The sequence below is a fragment of the Amphiprion ocellaris genome, chromosome 8 (genome assembly GCF_022539595.1).
Source record: "Amphiprion ocellaris isolate individual 3 ecotype Okinawa chromosome 8, ASM2253959v1, whole genome shotgun sequence".
NCBI lineage: Eukaryota > Metazoa > Chordata > Actinopteri > Pomacentridae > Amphiprion > Amphiprion ocellaris.
The window spans coordinates 25,841,139-25,863,837 of NC_072773.1; the positions used below are offsets into that span (position 1 = coordinate 25,841,139).

Below are 22,699 nucleotides of genomic sequence, written 5' to 3' on the forward strand. Positions count from 1 at the left end.
CTCCTCTTGATATGTTTGGAGTTTACGTTCCACTATGTTATCCACATTTTTCCATCTTCGCTGTATGGATTGTAGTATAAAAGAACAAGGTTTCTTGCTGAATAATCTTCATTTCTGCTCTTTAAACATGAGAATGTACAGCAGCAGGTTCTCACGGGATTTCAGTTGCCTAGCAATGTCACTGAGGTCATAACCTACCCATCGGTCAGTGTGCTTCTTCTGACTGCTAAGACTAAATAATCTGTGCAGTTCCTCAGGACTGTCCAACGTTTGGGAGGATATTTTAACAGCACATCTGTGTGTGAATCACATCTCTTCCTACCCAGCTCGCCATCGGACGTCTGTCCTGTAGCATGTGAACTTTACTGGGGCTGGATTGCACGCTTCTAGTTTACGAGGTGACCTGCTTCCTCTGGTTTTGCCATAAAGCCATAAAGTCTGTGGTTCCTGGTGAGCCGTGCTCCCACTGGGCTCTTGGCTCCAGGGTCACTGGCAGGCTACCGTCCTGTAGCAGAACTCAGAGTTTAGCTTCACCACAGCAGTGTTGACCCGAGTGACCCTCCCGTTGCACCCATCTAATGACCTGGAAAATATGTGGGTCAACTGTCAGCGTGAAGGCGGTGACCCCTTGAAATCACTCAGGTCAAGATCAGGGTAGAGAACCAGGTCAAGCTTAGTATCAGAGTTCAGAGCAGCTTACCTGCATGGACGCTTTCACCTGTGACTGTCAGTGCAACAGAGGACTCTCTCATGACGGCTCAGCCAGCTGGGAGCTAAATTTTTCTCCCTGCTCCTATTTGTGTTTCTGCTGCTTAGTAACCCTCCTGATTAACAGCTTCCCCCAATTGCCTTTGGCTGTGATTAATGCCTGTGAGAAATTTTAAACTATATGACTTAGTCTGTAGACTGAAATGAACTTATGGCCTAGGGAAGATGCTTTTCTTCTTGTGTCATGAATAAAGCCCCTTTTCACTTAATTCAGCTCTGTTTTTACATCTCTTTAAGTTCTTTGCCATCATGCTAGATGCGCTCCTGAATACTTATTCCAAAAAATGTGCATGATAATGAAAGTGTTTCTGTTATGTAGTAGGAGGGAGAAAGATTATCAAAAGAGCAGCTGTAATGGCGAGATTCGTGCTGTCCATTCACATCGGTAGGTGACAACCACCCCCAAACTAGGCCTGAAAAGCCAGTCGCTATGCTCACCCACTCTTCCAACACACTGATAAAGTTTGCAGATACTACGTTGGTAGGCTTAATCAGGGACAACAAAAAGACCTGGTCCAGGCAGGAGGTCCAACATCTGGTAGGGTGGTGTGCAGACAATGACCTGGTCTTCAACACCACCAAAACAAAGGACGTCCTCATAGACTTCAGGAGGACCAGGAGAGTCATACAGTCCCCACTCTATATCTGTGGAGAAGAAGTAGAGAGAGTGGACTCAATTCCTTGGCATTCACTTTATCAAGGATCTGAAATGGACACTAAGCACCTCCAACCTGGTGAAAAAAGCCCAGCTCATTTCACTGTTACACTTTTTTAAATACTTGTTTTTGTTTTTTAATATTTGTTTTTATAAAGCTGTCCGTTGTTTCTTATACTGTTGTTTTTGCCAACGAAGCTTCATTGTAGAAATGCAATGACAGTAAATATACTTGATCCTTGAACATAGTCCATGCTTGGTTGTTTCATGACGTCCAATCTGTTGTAAAGATGCTGTGTTGGAACAACCAATACTTATTCCTCTATGTTTGAAAATAATTGATAGAATTTAATAAAATATGACATCCTGTGCTAATATTTTTCTTAAGTATTTTTCTTAGATTCGTGCGTTCTGTTTCCCAACTCTGTCCAACATTTCTGTTTTCATCATCAATTTTGATACACTAACTTGTCAGAGGTTTTTTCAATTTCCAGTGTTTCTTCTCGTGTCTTCTTAATGCTCTGATTCAAAATGACCCAGTAGCTTACTGTCTGCTTTCTGCTCCATGCACTCTCCCATCTCCAGCATCTCGCTCTCTCCTTTAAATTGGCATCTTAATGCCCGTCTCTCCACTCCCTCTTGCTGCCCTCAATAACACCATCACCCTCTTCCATTTCCCTCTTTACGCGTCTCATTCCCACTGCCCCCTGCTGCTGTATTGTACCCACCGCAGCCCTGCTGCCTCTCTGCCACCAGGCCCCACTGCCTGTAGCGTGTAATTGACTTTCTCCCTGCACTGGAAAAGCGGGCGGCCCGCGCCAGGCTGGAGGTGACCCATTTCCCTGGGGCATTCAGCAACCTCCTAATCAACCATTCTCTGGGGCCGCCTCATTCACTCCGCAATTAGAGCAACTCCCCCTTTGAGAACTCCATCAATAGGCTGGCAGGCAGGCGGTGGGCTCGATCAGCGTAGGAGCAAAGACAGAGTTTCACTCAAACACTTTGCTTTGGCTCTTAGAGTTCTGAACCCTCCGACTTTGTACCTTCCCTCTCTCTCCTTTTTACTTCCACTGCTCCTCATCTCCCTTGTGGTAGGTTTCATCAGACAACAGCAAGTGGGGGTTTTGTCTAACGAAGAGCCACAGACAGGGAGGCAGGTAGACGGGCATGCAGGGAGGCAGACTGGAGGATAGACAAGAAGGGATGCAGGTAGGCAAGCAGACAAAGGCACTGAGACAGACAGACAGTCAGTTGGGAGGGACTCAAGGGAGAGATTAAAAGAGAAATTTGAAAGAAACTCAAAGAGGGAGGGATTGAGCAGGAGTATGTGCACGATTTCAGAGTATCTCTTGCTTTTAGAAGAAGACTCATGAGTATTCCCCGATGGTGTCTTGCAAGAGAATACACTTGTGTTTCACCTGGTCTTAAAGACATGCATGAAAGACGCCCTCATATTGATTCTGCCTCAATAAAAAGGTGCGTTCTCTGCTTGTTTCAGTTGCATATGATCTTGTTGCGTGTCAAGAAGATTATTGCTTCGTCTACCCAAAACCATGGACATCCCTGGAAAAATTTGGAATCTCATTTCAGAAGAAGGAGCCTGAAATGATGGTGCATGATGATTAAATAACAGGCCGGCATCTCTCCCCTGCCGTTGGCCTGATTTGCTATGCAGGAGCGGCGGTGCTCTGGTCAGAGGATAACCATGTAATCAATGGAATGAAAAAGCTGCTCTGGCTGTGAAGGTTAAGAGGGGTACTGGAGGCTTTCAGCCCACACTGTGTGCCACACATGCATTCAAAACCCACTCCAGACAGTCTGAATGTTACATCTCCTCCTCTAATTCCTCCTCCTTTCACCTGTTCGCCTTCCCTCCCGTCTTTCATTGACATGCCTTTATCTCTCTTTCTCTCAGCTCGCTCCCTCCTACTGCCTCCGCCTCTTTTTGCTCTGATTCCCCCCCTCGGTATTTTTTTTTCTTCCTCTGCATTTTCTCTGTATATCCTCTGTCTCCCACTATATTTGTGCTCTCTCTCCCCTTCATTTACTTTCTTCCCTTTCCTCCCTCCCTCCTACCTTCCCCAGTGTCAACTGCTGTCACTGTGGCAAAGAAAGTGACCAATCAGAGCTCACTTCACAGCACCGACTTCTCCCTCCCTCCCTCACTTATTTCTTTCATTCCTTCCCTCTATTCCCTGCTCTTCCTCCTCCTCCTCCTCCTCCTCTCGTCCCATCTGCCTCTCTTCCCTACAACCTTTATCGGCTCACTTCCTGGAGACGAAATGTGATGCATTATGGGAGACAGACGGCTGTCTAACAGGGTTAGTTGTGCAGCGTGGCTTATCATCAGAGACACTGCTAATCCTGTATGTGTGTGTGTGTGTGTGTGTGTGTGTGTGTGTGTGTGTGTGTGTGTGTGTGTGTGTGTGTGTGTGTGTGTGTGTGTGTGTGTGTGCGTGTGTGTGTACCACATGAGCTGATGAACTCATACATGCACAGGCTCACACACACACACACACACACAAATAAACACAACCTCACATGCTTACTCTCATATTCTCCAAACAGGAGAAGGAGGAGGCGGCCGACGAGACATGTTTATGTTCGTCAGTCTCTGCCAGGAGAATACAATTTGCATGATATAAGCATATTTTACTCTGCTGTGTACTGTTTAGCGCTGGATCCACTTTACAACCTGCCTGTGTTTTAGTTATTTTCGCTGAGTTCAAAAGGATGATTCCCACGTCTTCTTCCCTTCACAATTACCTATATAATAAGGGCTAAAAGGCTAAGAGGGACTATATAATCCCTTCTCTGCCTGCATTAAAGTCTTATTTACAACTCTGTGTTTGCGTGTGCTCCTTTTCCTCGCAGGTGCTGATATGTGTACACGATGAGCGGATTGGGGGAGAACTCCATGGAGCCTCTGAGCTCAGAAAACCGGAAACGCAAGCTCTCCACTTGCGACACGCCTGGTCTGGGGTGAGTGTGTGCGTGTGTGTGTGTGTGTGTGTGTGTGTGTGTGTGTGTGTGTGTGTGTGTGTGTGTGTGTGTGTGTGTGTGTGTGTGTGTGTGTGTGTGTGTGTGTGTGTGTGTGTGTGTGTGTGTGAGATCAGCAAACAAGGAGGGAAAGTGGGCTACTGGGTCAGTGGTTTCTTGAGTCCGGGCCACGCAGCTAGTTTGTTGATGTCTGCTGTGATGAGGAAGAGCTAAAACTGTGTGGAAAAATGTAAGAAGATTTCTATTTCTGCACTGAATTTCATCATTTGAAAACAGAATATTTCTCCTTATTCCTTCTGTTTTCTACTCTACTGGTTAAAAAATTGCAAAAAAGTAGTTGTTTTCTTACCTTTATTTCAGGTAGAAGTATCATGGTGCTTATGATTTGCTTTTCAAGATAAATAAAATGACCTGACAGTGTCAAAAAACATGACATGCACACTTTTAAAAAATGAATGCCAAATTCCACCAGCCTTGTATCAGCGTTTAATTATCTGTCCCTGCATTTACTTTCTATGCCTCTGATGCAGCGGTCAAATAAAGGACTGTATGATCTTCTCATCTAATTCTTGTGAAGGAAGGTGACAGTACTGAGAGCTTTTTAACGCAACGTCCAGTTAACACTATCAGCAAATGACTCGAGGCTGCAGCTCTGGATAAAATCGTTGTTCTCAACCTGCAGCCAAACTCACCGATGACACTTGGTTTGCTGCACGTTGTGCTCAGAAGTATGCAACTTTCCATCTATCTGCATAGCTTTAAGATAAATAAACAACAATGTGAGAGAAGTGGAGTATTGTTAGAGACAACATAGTAGTGTGGTGGTTAGCTAATTTCAGATCAACTAGCAGCCTGTCAGGAGTCTGCCTCGTCCAGAGTCAGCAAGGAGTGGCTGCAGTTCCTCTGCATCCCTCCACAAGATAAAGCAGGTACAGGGGATGGATGGATGGATGGAAAAATGTTTGAAGTGATGTTAGCTTAGCTTTAATCTTTGCACGTTGCCCCCTGTAGGTGTGAGAGGAAGCGGCGAGAGCAGGAGAGCAAATACATTGAAGAGCTGGCGGAGCTGATCTCTGCCAACCTGAGCGACATCGACAGCTTCAACGTCAAACCAGACAAATGTGCCATACTCAAAGAGACGGTGCGCCAGATCCGCCAGATCAAAGAGCAGGGTGAGTGGTGGACACAGTTGTGTGAAACGTTGAAGGCTGCTGAGGGCTGGAACCGGACAGGTGCACTGCAAGTTAGGTGGACTGTTGAAAAGTGTGTGTAGGAAACACTGGGAAAGGTGTTGCGGAGAGAGAGAAGCAGTGGAGACAGCTGGGGGTTAGAACGCACACGTACCTCCTCAGAGCCCAGGTGCAAGGACAAATCAGTCACTCATCTCCCACAAATTTCACAGCTTTAACTGTTTATGTATGGGTCGAAACATCAATGCTCCGTGAACCTGTCATTCTTGTGTATGTGTGTGTATTATGGCCATGCACAGCTGGCCTCGCTGGGGGCTGTTTAATTGGACGTTTGCAGGTAATCACATGCCCATCCATTCTGCTGAACTGCCAAATTATTAGTTCAGTTACATCTGCTGTTGTCACAGTTCTGTCTCCATTATGCTGCGGTCATTTCTGCAGCAAACAATTTAGAAAGCTGCAGGCTGAGACGTTTGCTTTGCAGATATATGTACCATCAGGGACGCATGCTGACGAATTTTAACTCCTGGATTCAGACGTGTGTCAGTTTGAATTTTTCCATTCGAGATGAATTTCTGGAGATCAGAGGGGAGAGCCGGTGGTGAATTTTGTTCTTTCTTGTTTCTGCTCAGCTCAGTCAGTGTCTGCCACCTCGACAGGAAGGGGAAGAGGCTACAGCTGGCCCTGACTGGCTGCTGACAGGTTACCATAGTTACAGGAAGTGAAGACAGAAATGACACGGGCGTTTAGACTCGTCTCTCGCTTTCTACCTGTTCCTCTTCTCCTCTTCTCACTTTCAGTTGCTCTTCTTGCCAGTCTTCATTTTGCTCTTTTCTCCATCACTCTGTCCTGTTTTTCTTCTGACTGGGATTTAATATTCTCTGCTCTTGCGTCTTCCTCCTCTTTGGCTTCTCTGTCCCCCCCCCCTCATGTCTCATCTGTATTGCAGCACAATGAGTTGCAACATCTTTAGGTTTGCTCCCAGCATCTTAAGATATTGAATGAACTGATTGAGTGCAGCCTCTCTCTTTCTGTCTCGTTCCTCTCCCTCTTTCGTTCGGTCCTTCTCCACCTAACTTTACAGTGCCTGTCTGTAGGCAGCAATGGCTTTTTTCTTTCTTTGTGTGGGTATCTGTGCCCCTTGGGAGCTAATCAAATAGAATGATTCCTGTAGCCAAGCAGCCCCCGCCTCTTTCTCAGACCAAGCCCTGTATTAATACAACCCAAACATTATCGCGGGTATCGTCTCCATCCACATCCCAGCGTCTCAGCCCTGGACCTCCCCGTCTCCCTCTTTCTCTCCGTCTTCCTTTTTCCCTCTCCCAGCCTCAGCCCCTCCATTAATTCAGGTGTCTCAGCTCCTGCCTCTGCACCATTACAGCTTCCAGAGCCTCTCTAGCTCTCTCCTGCCTCTCTCTCTCTCAGCCCCAGCCTACCAGACAGTCCCTCAGTCTGACACTGAATATAAAGCATGAGGACGGCAGCTACCTGCTCCACATGCACCCAGCCCTCTACTCCTCCTGACGGGCTCCTCAGAGAAACCTGCCTCCGTCCATCTCCCTCCTCACCTGTAGTTTTAAATCCCCCCCACACCTCCCTAAAAAAAAGTGAAGATTGAGAAACGCTGCCCCCTGCTGGTGCAGCTAGAGTAGTGAATGACTGGCAGCTTCCTCGAGTTTCAGGTATCGTGGCTCTCACCTTGTGTTTCTCCTTTGCTCTTTTTGTTGCTTCTTTTGCAGGCAGCTGGGCTTCAAGAGGCTGTTTGTGATGTTTTTCGTTGCTCATTCTTCTCTTTACCTTCCCCTGCCTCTCCCACAGGAAAAGCTTCATCCAACGATGACGATGTTCAGAAGTCAGACGTGTCCTCAACTGGTCAAGGGGTCATTGACAAGGACCACCTGGGGCCGCTGCTGCTGCAGGTGAGTCCAGCTCTCCTCCCCTGTCAATCATGCCATGTTTATTCGGGTTTTGATTGGCTAGCTGGCAGGTGGTGACTTCTTCTCTCTGTGCTGCCAGGCTCTGGACGGTTTCCTGTTTGTGGTGAACCGGGAGGGCAGCATCGTGTTTGTGTCGGACAACGTGACGCAGTACCTGCAGTACAAACAGGAGGAGCTCATCAACACCAGCGTGTACAACATTCTCCATGAGGACGACAGGGAGGAGTTTCACAAGAACCTGCCCAAGACCAACAGTGAGAAACACTGACACACACACACACACACACACACACACACACACACACACATGAAAACACTCACGGGGGAAGCTGCACGTCTGCTCAGAAGGAAACCCTACTTGACATCTTCCACGGGGCCGAGGTATAGAGCAAACTTTGAGAGGTTACAACACCTCTGTGCACACGTCAACGTAAACTCACTGAGTTATTTATTCATGCTCCTCTGGTCTTTACTCCATCTCTTGTTATAATGAGGAGCTCCTGGGAAGAAAGTTCATGTGCATGAGAACTATTCAGAAACACACACACACAGACACACACACCTGACAAAACACACGTGTGCACAGGAGCACCCACCCACTCGGTGCTAAGCAGGCAGAGCGTAGCGCAGCTGTCAGTCACACTCAGTGGTCCAGACAGTGTAAAACAGGCCCAGGCTCCATTCAGATCCCATGGCAGCCATCTGGAAACTACGTACTGCTGAATAATGCACCTCCACACTTTCCTCTACTTAATTCACTATGTGTTTGCATGTGCAAATGTGTGACTTGCTGTCAGTTATGGAGGAAGTATTCAGACCTAAGTCAAAATACTAATAACACTCTTAAGTCTGAGAAATATGCTTTTCAAATTAGAAGTCCTGCATTAAATATCTTCATATTTCTGCTTAAATACACATATGTGAGTCTAATCGGAAAAATGTCTGTAGCGAAAAATGACTCCAGTGGTTTGCCGATCATTAGATTCTTATGAATTATTGCGTAAGCAGCATTTTACTCTTGTAGTTCGTTGTGGTGGGGGCTACAATTATTTTATATAGACCTACGACTAATAATTTTCATTATGTATTCATGCTTGATACATTTTCAATTGACTTGATTGCTTATTCTGTTAAAACAAATCTGAAAATAATAAGAACTGCCCATTGTGATTAACTAAAGAGGCACTTTAACATACAGCAGTGGTTCAAACCTCAAAATTATTAAAAAACACATTTCAATAATTTTAATGAAAATCTGCACATTTAAGAGGCTTCCTGTAAGACATATTTTTGCATAAACATGGTTGAAATTATTTGTTCTTCAGTGCAGTTCTTGAGTAGATGTACTTTACTCAAGGACTATGGCAGCAATGTGTTTTTTTGGATGCTGTGTGTGCGTAAGCCCATGATTATGTGCACAGAGCACTATTTATAAAGCTGATTAATTATGGATATGTGTGCTCGACTGAACCTGCTAGTCGATTAACTCGGCAGTAATGTTACTGAGCGGCGACGTCTCTGACATGTCATTGACACGTTCTCTCACTTATTCCTCCTCTTCCCCTGCACGCTCCTTTATTCATTCACTCTCTTTTAAGCCTCATCTTTATCTACTTTTCCTCTGAGCGTCCCTCGTGCCTCTCTCAACTCACTCCTTCTCCGCCTCATTCATACTTAATATGGCTGCCTGCGAAGAGGAATATTGTGGTTGTCTGTTCCTCAACCTGCCTCTCTCGTCGCTCTCCCACCCCTCATTGTGTCTTGCTCTGCTGCTCTGCCCCTTCATTATCTTTTGGGCCCATGAATGAAATGCGCTCTCGCTGCACATTCCTGTGGGATGACCGCTGACCATGCCAGCTACAGTTAAATACACACACAGAAACACACGCATACAACAAAAACAGACGCACACGCGCTCGTGCGCAGAGCATGAAGTGAGCTTTTGTTGCTGGCCCCCGTGTTTTTGACCCCTCTGTCTTGCCTCGCTGTTAGCTAATTGCGTCTGAGGGGAGATGTCGGCCCCGGTGACTGTACTGCTGTTTTTTCTCTGTCGAGGAGAGAAACCCAAGGCCTTGTTAAATCGCCTCTCACTATCACACAGCACCTCCCCACCACTACCGCGCTACCCCCTGACATGTCTCGCTCTCCTGGGTCCTCTCTTGTATCCTCCCTGCACCTGCCAGACAGAAACCTCCAGCCAGCTCAAGGCCCCTGATAAGGCTTCACACAGACCTTGGAGGACAGTTGGATGTCTCTCTGAAGTTTGGCTCCCCTTTCCCTCTCCCTTTTCTCGCTCTCCCTGTGAAGGTGACCCCGTCTAAATGTGTGTGTGTGCATGCCGTGATGAGGAGTCAGGGTCTAAATGAGGATAGATGGCTGAGTGTCCCTGGCCTCTGCCCACTGCAGAGCAGACTGAGAGGGAAAGATATTGGAAATCGACACCTTGGCTACATTAATCCCATGGTCCATTTAGCCAGGGATCCGAACAGCAGGAGAGGCTTCTGCTTCTCAATTTAAGAGGGAAAATACATGTTGCAGTGTGGTTTGTTTGTTTTGTTTGTTGTCTTGTGTGTGTGTGTGTGTGTGGATCTGTGGCAGGACAGGGTGTGAGCTGTTTGTGATATTTGATTACAGGCAATCCATTCATAGCTGTGTCTGTGGTTTTCAGTCCCAGAAGCTTCATTCCGTGTTACTCCCAAGTGTAAATTCCCTTTTGTATGCGTTCCTTTTTAGTAAATGGAGTGTCGTGGGGGAACGAGGCAGCCCGACAGAAGAGTCACACCTTCACTTGCCGGATGCTGGTCAAATTTGGCCATGGCCACGGCCCCATGGAGGAGGGGCCAGGAGGGCCGTGCTACGAGACCATGCAGTGTTTTGCTCTTACCCAGCCCAAGGCCATGATTGAGGAGGGGGAAGGTAGGAAGGAGCCGGAAACATCCTCCTACACTCAAAAATGTGTTATGATTAGTGTTATCTACCTTGCATGTTTGACTCTCACTGTGCAGAATGATGTACAAGATGAAGAGAGAAGGTTTGTCGCTGCTCGCCTTCAATTCAGAGCGTGATACTGTGAATCATGGTCCGTGTGATTTTGAAAATTACAGCTACATAGACTGAAAATAGACTTTACGGTAAAGTGCAACACATCTTGTCAGTAGTGGTTAAGCCTTTGAAATGAATAATATTTGCACATTCGTAGATTATTTTCATATATTACTCAATGAGGCAAATTGAGTCAGTGTGTTTTTTGTGGACAAATCCCATCATGATTCACAACTATTCAGTATTTTATGTCTTTAAACATACTTGAAGGGAAAATCTAAAAGATAGTTAAATTCATAACTAAATAAACAATAAAATACATAATAAAATGATAAACGTTGGGACATAAAACATACCAATGCAAAGAAACCACTGTGTAATTGTTTTTGTTGTTTTTACTTAAAGGTGCTCAGATACAGAACTAACAAGCAATTTTTCACTGTATTGTAAATAATTTTTTCCCCATGTAAATCACATTTCTTTTTGGAAGAAGATGATTTTTGTTGCATGGGAACCAAAAATAATACAGTAAAAATGGTTTAATGTCATTGACAAAAACGAAGAAGAGACTCTTAAGATGCAAAACAAATCAATTTAGAATATTAATGTGACATTAATGTGGGACTCTTCATCTTGACACCCTCTGGGCTCAGAAGTGCAAACTTTTGCACTTTCATTTGTCTAAATTTAGCTTACACCTCCTCTAAAAACATTTCTTGTCATTCTTCAGTGAGATCTGCTGAAAGCGAAAACAACTGCCTTAAGTACATGTAATAAATAGTGACACTCCCGTCTCACCTGCAGACCTCCAGTCATGTATGATCTGTGTGGCCCGTCGAGTGACAGCCATGGAGAGAACGGAGAGTTTCAATACCCGGCACGAGCTCTCAGGTGAGCAGCTGCATCCTCACTAAAGACTAAACAAACACAGAAGCTCAAACAGGCCGTGATGTTCATTCTTCATCCATGAACAGGTTTGACTCATTCCTCTTGCGTCTCCCCGTTTCCTCTCTCCACTTGTCCTCCTTCTGTCCTCCCCGGCAGGTAAACTGATTCAGATCGACCAGAACTCTCTGCGAGCTTCGATGCGTCCCGGCTGGGAGGATTTGTTGAGGCGCTGCATTCAGATGTTCCTTCAGCACAGTGACGGGCAGCCGTGGTCACACAAACGCCACTACCATGAGGGTGGGTCACACATGAACACTCACACAGCTGGAATCAGCTACTTTTTGAAGAAGATATAGAGGCGAAGGCATAAGGATGTTGCTGCGCTTAAGCAACTCTGTAGTTTGTTTAGCCTAATTTATAGGCCTGCATTAATAGCAATGAACAGTTGCCGCTGCTTCTCTTTTCAAGAAAAAAAGTCAGAATCTCAATGAGACCTGCTGTTTAAACACATATATGCACCTCATGCATTAGTAGTTCAATATTGAGCTCATGAATAAGAATGTCTGAGGGCTACAACATTGATCTTTGTTGTAATTACAGAGTTACTTTCAACATAACGGCAGTGATTGATGACCTTTGTTATCAGTTAAGTGTTTCACGGTGTTTAATCTGTCCTTTTATCTGCCTGTGCAGCCTTTCTGCAGGGTCATGCTGAGACGCCCCTGTACCGCTTCTCCCTGTCTGACGGCACTCCAGTCACAGCGCAGACCAAGAGCAAACTGTACCGTCACCCCATGAGCAACGAGCCTCAAGGCTTCATCTCCACTCACCTATTACAGAGGTCAGAAACTGAAAATACAGACACAGCATTCTAACACAGCAAAGTATGTCTCATTTACTATTCAACAAAAGGAAGCCCTTCCAGCATGTCTGTGCGAAGCAGCATAGGCATTCATTCCACATAAATAGCTCAAGTAGCAGCTCAAGTAGCTTTTATACACCGACGTCAGTGAACAAAGAAGACTCCACACAGGCTGAACCTCCGCATTCTAAGATTTCCATTTCCAAGGTTTTTGCACTTTTCCAGCCTTTTCATTATTTCCCTTCTCCTTCCACGCAGGGAACCGAATGGTTACCGCTCAGCACCAGGTGGGAACATGATGCCAAGCGCTATGCGACCACAGGGCATGGGAGGTCCCAACCCAAATGCCCAAATAAACGTGAATTCCGGTGGGGGGATGGGGATGGGGGGCATGGGTGGCATGAACAGGGGCTTCGGCATGAATGAGCAGGGCCACATGGGTCACATGGGTCAGATGGGAGGCGGCTCTATGTACGGAGGGAGTGGTGGTGGAGGAGGAGGTGGAGGAATGGGCAACCGCATGATGCAGATGAATCAGATGGGGCAGATGAATCAAGTGGGACACATGAATCAGATGGGTCCCATGAATCACCCAGGTCAAGGCATGCAGCAGCACCAACAGCAACCTCCATTCCAGAGCAGTGGCGGGTTCGGGCTCAGCGGCATGAACAGCCCCTCGGGGAGTCCCAGAATGGGCGGCCCCCAGCAGGGACTGCTGATGTCACCCCGGAACCGAGGGAGCCCAAAGATGGGCGCCAACCAGTTCTCGCCTGGAGGTAAGTGTGTTAGTGACTTCAGCTTCATTGATGAATTTGTCAACTGCTTGTTTGGATGTAAGTTTTATGATTTTTCTTTCTGTTTCAGGCATGCACTCTCCTCTGAGTGGCATTGGCAGCGGTGGAGGAAGTGGCAGCTCCACTACCTTCTCCAGCAGCTCCCTAAATGCGCTACAAGCCATCAGTGAAGGAGTAGGAAGCTCACTCCCCTCCACCCTAACTTCCCCTTCACCAGCCCACAAACCAGACAGCTCTCCCAGTATCCACTCCTCCTCCTCATCCCAACCCAGTCAGCCGACCAAACCAGGCCAAGATGGCTCCAAAAGCCCAGCGGGAGGATTAGGGCCTGGACCCAGCGACCATCACCACCCCATGCACCATCACCACCATCATCAGCATCCTCAGGCTGAGAGTTCTGGAGACCGACCAGACAGCCAGGCAACTATAGGGACTAAAGAGTCTGGAGAGGGAAGCAATGAGGCAGGGGTGGCGAGCTCCGAACCCCCACGGAGGGTGCCAGACAGTAAAGGGCACAAGAAACTGCTTCAGTTGCTTACTTCCCCCACTGAGGAGCTGGGAATAGGTGGCAGCCGGCCAACAGGGCCGCCAGTACCACCCCCACAAACCAGCAGCAGCACTCCTACAGGCACAGACAGTAAGGATACCACTGGAGGCATGACCAGCCCCTCATCCACTGGGGTGTCCTCCTCTTCTTCAGCCAGTGCCAATCCAGGCCAGGCAACCGGGCCAGGAGCTGTGTCGGCATCAATATCATCAGCCCACTATACAGGTTCACTGCAAGAAAAGCACAAGATCCTCCACAAGCTTCTTCAAAATGGCAATACTCCAGATGAAGTTGCGAAGATCACAGCCGAGGCTACAGGAAAGGTGTCGCTCGGCGGGCAGGAAGGTGGTGAAGTTGGAGCAGGAGGCTCAGGGCCCGGATCAGGCCCTGGGTTGATCATGGACCCCAAACAGGAGCAGCATAGTCCCAAGAAGGACAAGACCCATGCCCTCCTCCACTACCTCCTCAACAAGGATGATTCCAAAGAGCCAGTCGATGTCAAACCCAAACTAGAAGAGCTGGAGGGGAAGGGACCCACAGGAGCTGGCAGTGGTGCACCACGGTCTGGCCCTGGATCTGGGTCCGGCCCTGCACCAGAGCATCCTGAGAGCAAAATCAAGTCAGAACCACCTGATGATGTAAGATTGAAATTACTGCTAATCTTGTCATTATTAAATGTTTCGTCTTTGGCCATCTGGATGAGTATGAATCTTCACAGACAAAATGACTAATTTGTGTTATTTTAATGTACAGTTGCACAACCTGGAGTCCATCCTGGGAGATCTGAGAGGTTCAAGCTCTGACTTTTACCCAGATCAGGCTGGAGGTGGAGGGACCAATGACACAGGAAACAAATCCCAGGGTTGCCTTGACGACAGCCTGCAGGGTAAGTGGTTCAAGGATCAGAGCCTATGAAAAGTGACAGTTACATAGAGGGCGGGTGTTATAAGATCATATGTGATGATATCCATATAAAATGCCACTGAAACATCGTCTGGCACCATCATATGCTGTCTTTCTAAGTTTTGTTTTACTCCTACAGCAAATACAAATGTCACTATTTTTCCTGTGTCGTGTTTTTTTTGAGCTGTGATGAAGTCTGTTCCTTCCTTGCAAGATTTTGAACTGATCCTTTGACAAAAACTGTGGCAAAAAGTACAGCTTTAGTTTCAAAGCAAAGAAAAAAAATCCTCCTTCAAAAAAGCCACACTCATAACAGACACTCTGTCTTATAATCACTCCCACTGGAATCACACTTAGAATTTAATTATGTTTAGAAGATTCAAAGCTTTGGATTCAGATGCAACACTTAGAAAAGCTGTTTAAAAGTGCATCATAGCTGTATTGAATACTATGAAAATGCATTTATTTCCTCACTCTCTGAATAAATGATGACTCATAAGGCTATGTACACTGGGAGGCTAAAAAAGTTGAGCGAGTTTAACAGCACCGAGTTATAATGGCAGTCTGTGCACAAAATAAAGTGCATTTCAAAGGTCATGCTTTTTAAAAGATTTGTTTTCCAATTTGCATTTTCTAATTGAATGTTTCTTCCTTATAATCTGAACCATATTATTTTACTGTTGAGTATTTGTCTGTTCTCTGCACTATCAATGGCCTGACTGTTAGTTTTGTTGTGTTGACTATTTTGTGTATTATTTTTTTGTGTTTTGAAAGTCCTCTATAAGTAGAGTATTAATGATTACTTACATTATCTGCCTATAAAAAAATGAAAAAATATTATTGTTAAGATATCGATATTTTTTAAAATTTCTCAAGGTACTGGAATATTTTTAATTAACTTAAATTACACAGACATCACTAACAGCTCTCGACTCTTTTCATACTTGTGTACAGGAAGTCCAGGGATGGGTCCGGGACCTCGGGGGCCCTTCCAAAGGGCCATGTCTATGGATGGGAAGCCTCCTGTTGGACCTGGAGGACCAGGTCGACGCCCCATGCTTATCAAGCAGGAGAACATGATGGGCAGCCCAGATGGCTACCCAGGAAACATGGGTGTGTTCACACTACCCAGCATTTATTTTCTCAGCACATTTCCTTACATTGTTTCTCTGCCTCTCCCCTCCCAATGTTTCTTGGATATTTGTTCCCCAGTTCAGGTCCTCGATGATATTCCAATTTCTTGTCACCTACATGCCGACTTTATAACGTCGAAGCAAAAATATTCAAGAAATGATTAAAAAATTGAATGTCAAGAACCAAGACTCAGCCATACTGCCTCCTTAACCACTTTGATGATTCTGACAAATGTACATTGGGTGTTTTTGTGTTACCAGGACCAATGAATAGAGGCATGGTTCCCCAGAGGTCTCCCATGGGGGGTTCAGGGGACTGGGGCATGCCTCGCTCTAGTGCCAGCCCTGTGGGCTCAGCAGGACACCCATCCATGATGCGCCCAGGCATGGAGTACAACAATGGTAAGATGATGTCAGGATCCATGGTCAGCCGCTCCAACAGTTTACCAGGAACGAGGTCGATGCTGCAGCAACAGCTAATGGATATGGGTACGTCTGTCATACAGTCGCCAGGTGTTGATGATTTTAGAGGAAATATCACACACACAGCTACATGAAGATATGTTCCAGGGAGTAGTGTGAAAGTGTCGAAAAACACATTTAAAAGTCTGCAGTCATGCTAGCAGCTCTGTGAGGCTCCACTCAGGCACAGCGATGCTCAGAGCTGCATGAAAACATCAGCATATTTCCATATTCACCATCTTAATTTAATCCTGTTAGCATGCAAACATTTGGAAGATAGAACTGAACACATGCAGCTAAGGCTGATGGGGATTGCATTGGTTCTTAAAAGTTTAGTTCTTAAAGTTGAAATTGAAGTTTCAATCAGTTCACTCCGGGGGGAACATGAAGGTTTATGCTATTTCATGACAGTCATTGAGATATTTATGTCTGAAGCAAAGCACTGAAGCAGGTCACTGACTATAGACTATGGATTATCATCCATTAAGTTGCGGCACTAGTCCATCTGTTTTCTTCCCTTTATCTGGGGTTAAGTCATGATAGCAGTAAGCTAAGCAGGTCATTCCAGACAAAACTTGCCCCATCAACACATTCCAATTCCAGTGGTGTTACCAGGCTAGATAAGATATGTAATTCCTCCAGTGAGGTCTAGGTTGGCTTTGGAGTCTCCTCCCAGTTGCCTAGAAAACCTCCAAACGAAGTCACCCAGGAAGCATCCTAATCGAATGCCCGAACCACCACTGCCGGAGCGCTGACTCTACTCTGAGCTTCTTCCAAATGTCTGAGCTCCTCACTCAGTCTCCAAGGCTGAGCCCAGCCACCCTACAGAGGAAACATATTCCAAACACTTGTCTCTGTGACCTCATTCTTTCACTCACTACCCAGAGCTAATGACCACAAGTGAGGTTTGGAACGCATATTAACTTGTAAACCGATAGCTTTGCCTTAGTTCACTCCTCACCACGACGGTCTGGTACAACTCTGCCTTACTACTGATGCTGCACTAATCAGTCTGTCTGTCTCACGCTCCATTTCACTGTCACTTGTGAACAAGATCCTGAGATACCTAAACACCGGACACCCTTCTCACCCCAATGGCACCTTTAGATCTGGTCCATGGATATGACAAACATGATCAAAGCACATGTCCACTGGATCTTGCGCGAAGATTATGAACTGGCCTGTTTTTTGGGGGGGAGTGCACCAAGTTTTTAAGCAACCTTACATGATATGAATTGACTAACACGTAAAGGTTGTCCGTGTTCATTACATTCTATCTGTATCACCTGTAGCAACCGACTGTTAGATGCTCTCTACACGTATAAATAATTTTGTCCTTTTGGTTTAGGAGGTTCTGCTGACATGGGGATGGGCATGAGCCCCTTCGGCCAACAGGGTCAACCCAACCAGTCCCCCTCCTGGCCAGACACCATGATGAGCATGGAGGGCAACAGGTCAGTGCAACATCCATTGTGGTCTGTATTTAATCGTTAACAGCTTAAATGGCCTGAGGAGACAGTTTATCCCGAACCTTGTGATGAATTTCTCTCTATATATATGTGTGTGTGTGTGTTGTAGGCGCCAGTTTGGCAACACTTTGGATGATCTTCTGGTTCCACCGACCACCAGTGAGGGTCAGAGCGATGAACGGGCACTCCTGGACCAGCTGGACTCTCTGCTGAATAATACAGATGGCATCGCTTTGGAGGAGATTGACCGAGCTCTGGGCATCCCAGACCTCGTCAGTCAGGTAACAAAACATTAAAAAAAAAAACCCTGGGTAACCAATGTACTCATCTATGTGCTTGTCTAGATCTCTTTTGAAGTGATATAAAAGCAGAAAAGATCAGTTTGCATACGATGACTCACAGGCGAGCGTCATGTTCATCTTTGCATTTGCTATTTCAGCCATGACTCATCATGTTCAGACTGTTCTCTCACTGAAAAGAGATAGATGAGCCCAGAGGAGTCTGTCTGTGCTGCTTAGAAAAAGACAATTACAGAGCCAGCCAGTTGGAAATTAATCAATTAGAGGAAGAAGTTTGTCAAACCTCACTTTTTGTCCTCTTGTCCTGTCTGCTCCAGACGCAGGGAGCAGAACAGCAGCTGGAGCCTTTTCCTGGGCAGGACCCATCCATGGTGCTCGACCAGAAGCCGCTGTATGGACAAGGTTATCCTGGACCCCCCGCCATGCCTATGCAGTCTGGCTATGGAGGGAACCCCATGCAGGGTCAGGCTCAGCAGGGCGGTTTTGGGCCTATTCTCTCACAGATGGGCCAAGGGGGCAGCTTCCCTGGTATGGGAGGAATGGGGGGCATGGGGCATCCTCGTGCCAACATGATGAGACCCAGGATGATGAGTGCCAACAAGCCAATGAGGCTTCAGCTGCAACAGAGGCTGCAGGGACAACAGGTACGATCCCAGAAAGGTCATTGATTATTACTTTACACATAAATAAGCTTACCTTGAAGTTGTCCCAATATTATAAGTCTCATCTAGCTACAAGTGTATACAGGTTATTCACACTGAAAGAAAGACAAATTCAGGTGTAATAATATTTAAAATAAAATCAGTGGAGATCTTACATCTCAGAGAAAGCCAAGAAATGTCAGATGCAATATTCCAACTGCTAGAAAATAAACACACTGGACCTGGAAAACACAAATTGGCTTTTTTATTTTGAAATTGGGAGTAGCATCCTGGAGTTGAGACTCGAGTGAAGTCTAATACACAATTTTCTTATCATTGCAAAAATGTTACAGTTCATTCAGTGGGTTTCTGTTTTCTAGATAACATATTCATGCACCATGCATGGTTTTATGTACAGTGTGTATGATTTATGTGTCAGGTAAATCTGAACATTTGCTGTAACACCTTATGCTATCGCTTTCTTGAAGTTTATGAATCAGACGCGACAGGGCATGGCCATGAAGATGGAGAACCCAGGGGGCAACCCTGGCATGAGGCCCGGCATGCAGCCTGGCATGGGAGGACAGGTAGGTGACAGAATCCCTACTGTTTCTGTCTAGGGGTAAATCATTGTAATACAGCCCTTGTAGTAAGACTATTTTGTTTTAATATAACAAGTTTTAGCTATAGGTTGTAGTTAAGCATCTACATCATAGCATAGATATGCTATGTAGAACAAAAGTAAGTAAGTCTGCCATATCACTTAAATGTGATTCAAAATGGTATCACCATTAGAAAGATGCTGCTGTGTCTGTCTGCATGTTTGCATCATGGCTCCACATGGAAAAAAATTGTCAGATCACGAGAAAGCTGACTATGAGACGTTACAAAGATGAAAAGGTTGACAGAGTGTCTGTTATCAACTAAAAATCAGTAAATTACAGTTGTAGCCGTAATCAGGACGTATCAAAAGATTTTTTGTGTCACTAATCAGAACCTCATTTGCCATCACCCTAAAATAACGCTACACATCGCATGCTACTTACACAGTGTAGCTCTAAAAACCAGGCAGGCCAGTGTTTCCAACTTGGCACAGGGGTCATCAGTTGAAATGCTGAAAGAGTTTCTCTGACAGCTCGGACAGTTTGAAGGACAGTGTATAACATCAACTTCTATGGACAGCATTTAAGAAAAGAAAACTTTGCTAAAGAACATGTAAAGAAACCTAATGAATATTGGGAGCACATCCCGTAATCAGATGAGACTCACAAATTTGTTCTACTTAGATGTGGTCCAGCATGTTTAATGTGAACCTGATCAGAACTGCCACAGTAAATGCATAGCCCTGACTATGAAGCACATTAATGTATATAACAAAATACTATCTGACATAATGCCTCCCAGTCTGCAGAAACTTGACAAAAGATGAATATTCCAGCATGATAACAATTCAAAGCACCCTACCGAAATCACACAAGTGTTTCTAAAGAAGAAAAATGTCAAAACTTTATCTTATTGTCACTAACTTTGCCTACAATTGAATCCAATAGAACATCTTGGGGTATTTTGAAGAGAACAATAAAACAACTCCAACCCTCCAGTTAAGATGTAAAATCTGTCAAGTAAGGTAATTCATGTGACATTATAATTAGAACAATTTACAACTGTAAACACAATCACTCATGAACAGTGTGACATATTTTGACATAAGATTAAATATCTTACTGTTCAACTTAAAAGTAATACAGTTATTGAGAGGTTATATAATTTTGAATCATTTGAAATTCAAGCAATATTTTACAGGGGTGAACTCCTGTTGTAAACTGTAGCTGATGTATACAAGCCCAGTCCTTCCTTATGTGAGCTAACTTTTCATTAGCATTATGACTTGTGGGAGTAAGTGATCTCTAGCATCTGGTGTGAGTGGTCTGCCAACCTCTTTTTCAAGCCCTTGAGAGTGATATAACTTTATAATTAATCATCCCTTTTATGTAAGGTTCCTTAGTCTCAACTAATGCCTTTAATAATGCTCCTCATAATCCCATGCTATTAGTAGAATAACTTTTCAATTATGACTGTGATTTGTCCTCCAGCAGTATAGTTTTCTTTGTACAACTTTCATTTTTCAGAAACTCCCCTTTATATATAAAACTGGACCCAAATCCATGCATTGGTAAATGTGAACATATATATCTGCAGACTTGATGTATTATTTGTATTATTTGGGTAGTATTTGCAAGTTATTAATGGATTACCATCTGTAATAGTGTATTAGCTAATAGACACAATCACATTTTTAATGGCTTTTAAATTATCTGCAAAGCATGTGTACTTTCCCAGTTACAACTTAAAAATACATTCAGTTTGGTGTATTTATATCATTTCTTGTGTTTTTGATGCATCTTTTTTTTAATATTAAAGGCTGCATAAAAGTATTGTTACAATTTTCACAAGTTACAGCTTTATGAATGTATTTGACTGCAGTCTATATCCACCTTGCCTGCCCATTGTTAACACTGGGTTTTAGAACATTTGTATTTTATGAAGGTTCTAAATATGGCTCCACTAAAAATGACTGATTGTGTGTTTATTTTATGTAGCCGGGCTTCATAAACGCTCAGATGATGGCTCAGCGCAGCAGGGAGATGGTCACCATGCAGATGAGGAGGCAGCGCATGATGATGCTGATGCAACAGCAGCAGCAGCAGCAGGCGGCAGCAGCTGCTGCTGCAGCTGCAGGAGGTTTCAGTCCCCCTCCCAACGTCACGGCTCCTGGCGGCATGGACAACCCCATGGGGGGGCCGAACATGGGCCAGCCGGGCCCCCAGCAGTTTGGCTACGGAGGAAACTATGGTGAGTTTACTGAGCCAGAATACTGCTGCTCCCTGGTGGTGAGTCCAGGCAGTTCAGACTTCTTGCTTCACATTTGTCATTTAAGAGACAAGATTAATATCAAAAAATATTTGTCAGAAGGCAGTTTACATGCACCTGCCTTGCCTCAAAACATATATAGTAAAGTAACACATTCCCAAGTTACAGGACATTATCTTTTTTTTTTATTTGTTATGTTTCTAATATCTTGATTTTGTGGGGAAATGAGTGACTTGAAGCTTTGTGAATAATCTCCACAGGGATGGGCCAGCAGGGAGACCCCTCTTTCGGCCCATCAGGGGGCAGCCCTCCTAATGCCATGATGCCTGGCCGCCTGGGGCCTCAAAACCCCATGATGCAGCAGCACCCACAGGGTGGTCCTATGTACCAGGGTGCTGATATGAAAGGGTGGTCGCAGGGAGGGATGGGACGTAACAGGTGTGACACATTTACTGCTCTACATCTAGCTGTCAAAAGGCGGGAGGTGTGGCTTCAGTTTAACCATTCTTCCTTCCTGTCACTCTTCTTCACTAGTTCGTACCCTCAGCAGCAGTTCGGGCAGCAGGGACCTCCAGGGCAGCAGCAGTTTGTGCAACAGGGGAATCCAGGCCAATATGGAGGCATGATGATGAACGGGGGCATGCCGAGCAGTGGAGGAGGTCACATGGGCCAGATGGGGGGGCAGATGGGTATGAACCCAATGGTGATGGGACGCATGCCTATGGGGCCTGATCAGGTAAGTGCAGAGTTTGGGAGAGTTTAAATACTTAATGCTAGTATGCTTACTGTTTTCGCTCCTGTCAGATTTTTACTCACTGTGGGCCAATTTTTTACTGCAAGATAAAGTCCCACACCTCTATAGAAACTGCACAACCACAGCCAGAAGTAGGGAGAACTGGAAAGTATCTGTTTTGCTGTATATCAAAGTTATGATGCTGTAAATCATAAAAAACAAACGTTTAAATTCTTTTGTTGTTCATTTTATGTATCGCATTTGAAAAACAAGCCTCGAATCAACATGAACAACATTTTTCCAAGTACCAAAAGGTGTTCCCAATACTGGAAAAATCTTTGCTCTACATCATATAAATATTTTACTGCTTCCATTTTTAATTTTTTCTCTATTTGTCTCTCATTTTCTCTGTGTGAGCACAGCCTGCAGTTAATCCTTGTGCAGCTGGAAAGTCCCTGATTTTTTGTCACGTGACTCTTGTATCTGAGTCACCAAGGGCCTTTTG

General features: G+C 45.2%; 1 protein-coding gene across 2 annotated transcripts in view; it reads left to right on the forward strand.

Moving 5' to 3' along the window:
- The window catches only part of LOC111574181 (nuclear receptor coactivator 3-like), a 68,692-nt gene that overhangs the window by 41,780 nt on the left and 4,213 nt on the right, over positions 1-22,699 (forward strand). For both annotated transcript variants that reach the window (XM_023278618.3, XM_055013030.1), the window contains exons 3-22: positions 4,298-4,405; positions 5,435-5,595; positions 7,432-7,532; positions 7,630-7,804; positions 10,284-10,466; positions 11,397-11,483; positions 11,637-11,777; positions 12,174-12,321; positions 12,601-13,118; positions 13,207-14,321; positions 14,437-14,569; positions 15,541-15,699; positions 15,981-16,208; positions 17,530-17,635; positions 17,760-17,931; positions 18,267-18,593; positions 19,079-19,177; positions 21,191-21,443; positions 21,722-21,899; positions 21,996-22,197. In XM_023278618.3, coding sequence (XP_023134386.2) covers positions 4,317-4,405; positions 5,435-5,595; positions 7,432-7,532; positions 7,630-7,804; positions 10,284-10,466; positions 11,397-11,483; positions 11,637-11,777; positions 12,174-12,321; positions 12,601-13,118; positions 13,207-14,321; positions 14,437-14,569; positions 15,541-15,699; positions 15,981-16,208; positions 17,530-17,635; positions 17,760-17,931; positions 18,267-18,593; positions 19,079-19,177; positions 21,191-21,443; positions 21,722-21,899; positions 21,996-22,197 — 4,575 coding nt within the window. In that variant the 5' untranslated portion in view covers positions 4,298-4,316. The remainder of the gene's footprint in view (positions 1-4,297; positions 4,406-5,434; positions 5,596-7,431; positions 7,533-7,629; positions 7,805-10,283; positions 10,467-11,396; positions 11,484-11,636; positions 11,778-12,173; positions 12,322-12,600; positions 13,119-13,206; positions 14,322-14,436; positions 14,570-15,540; positions 15,700-15,980; positions 16,209-17,529; positions 17,636-17,759; positions 17,932-18,266; positions 18,594-19,078; positions 19,178-21,190; positions 21,444-21,721; positions 21,900-21,995; positions 22,198-22,699) is intronic.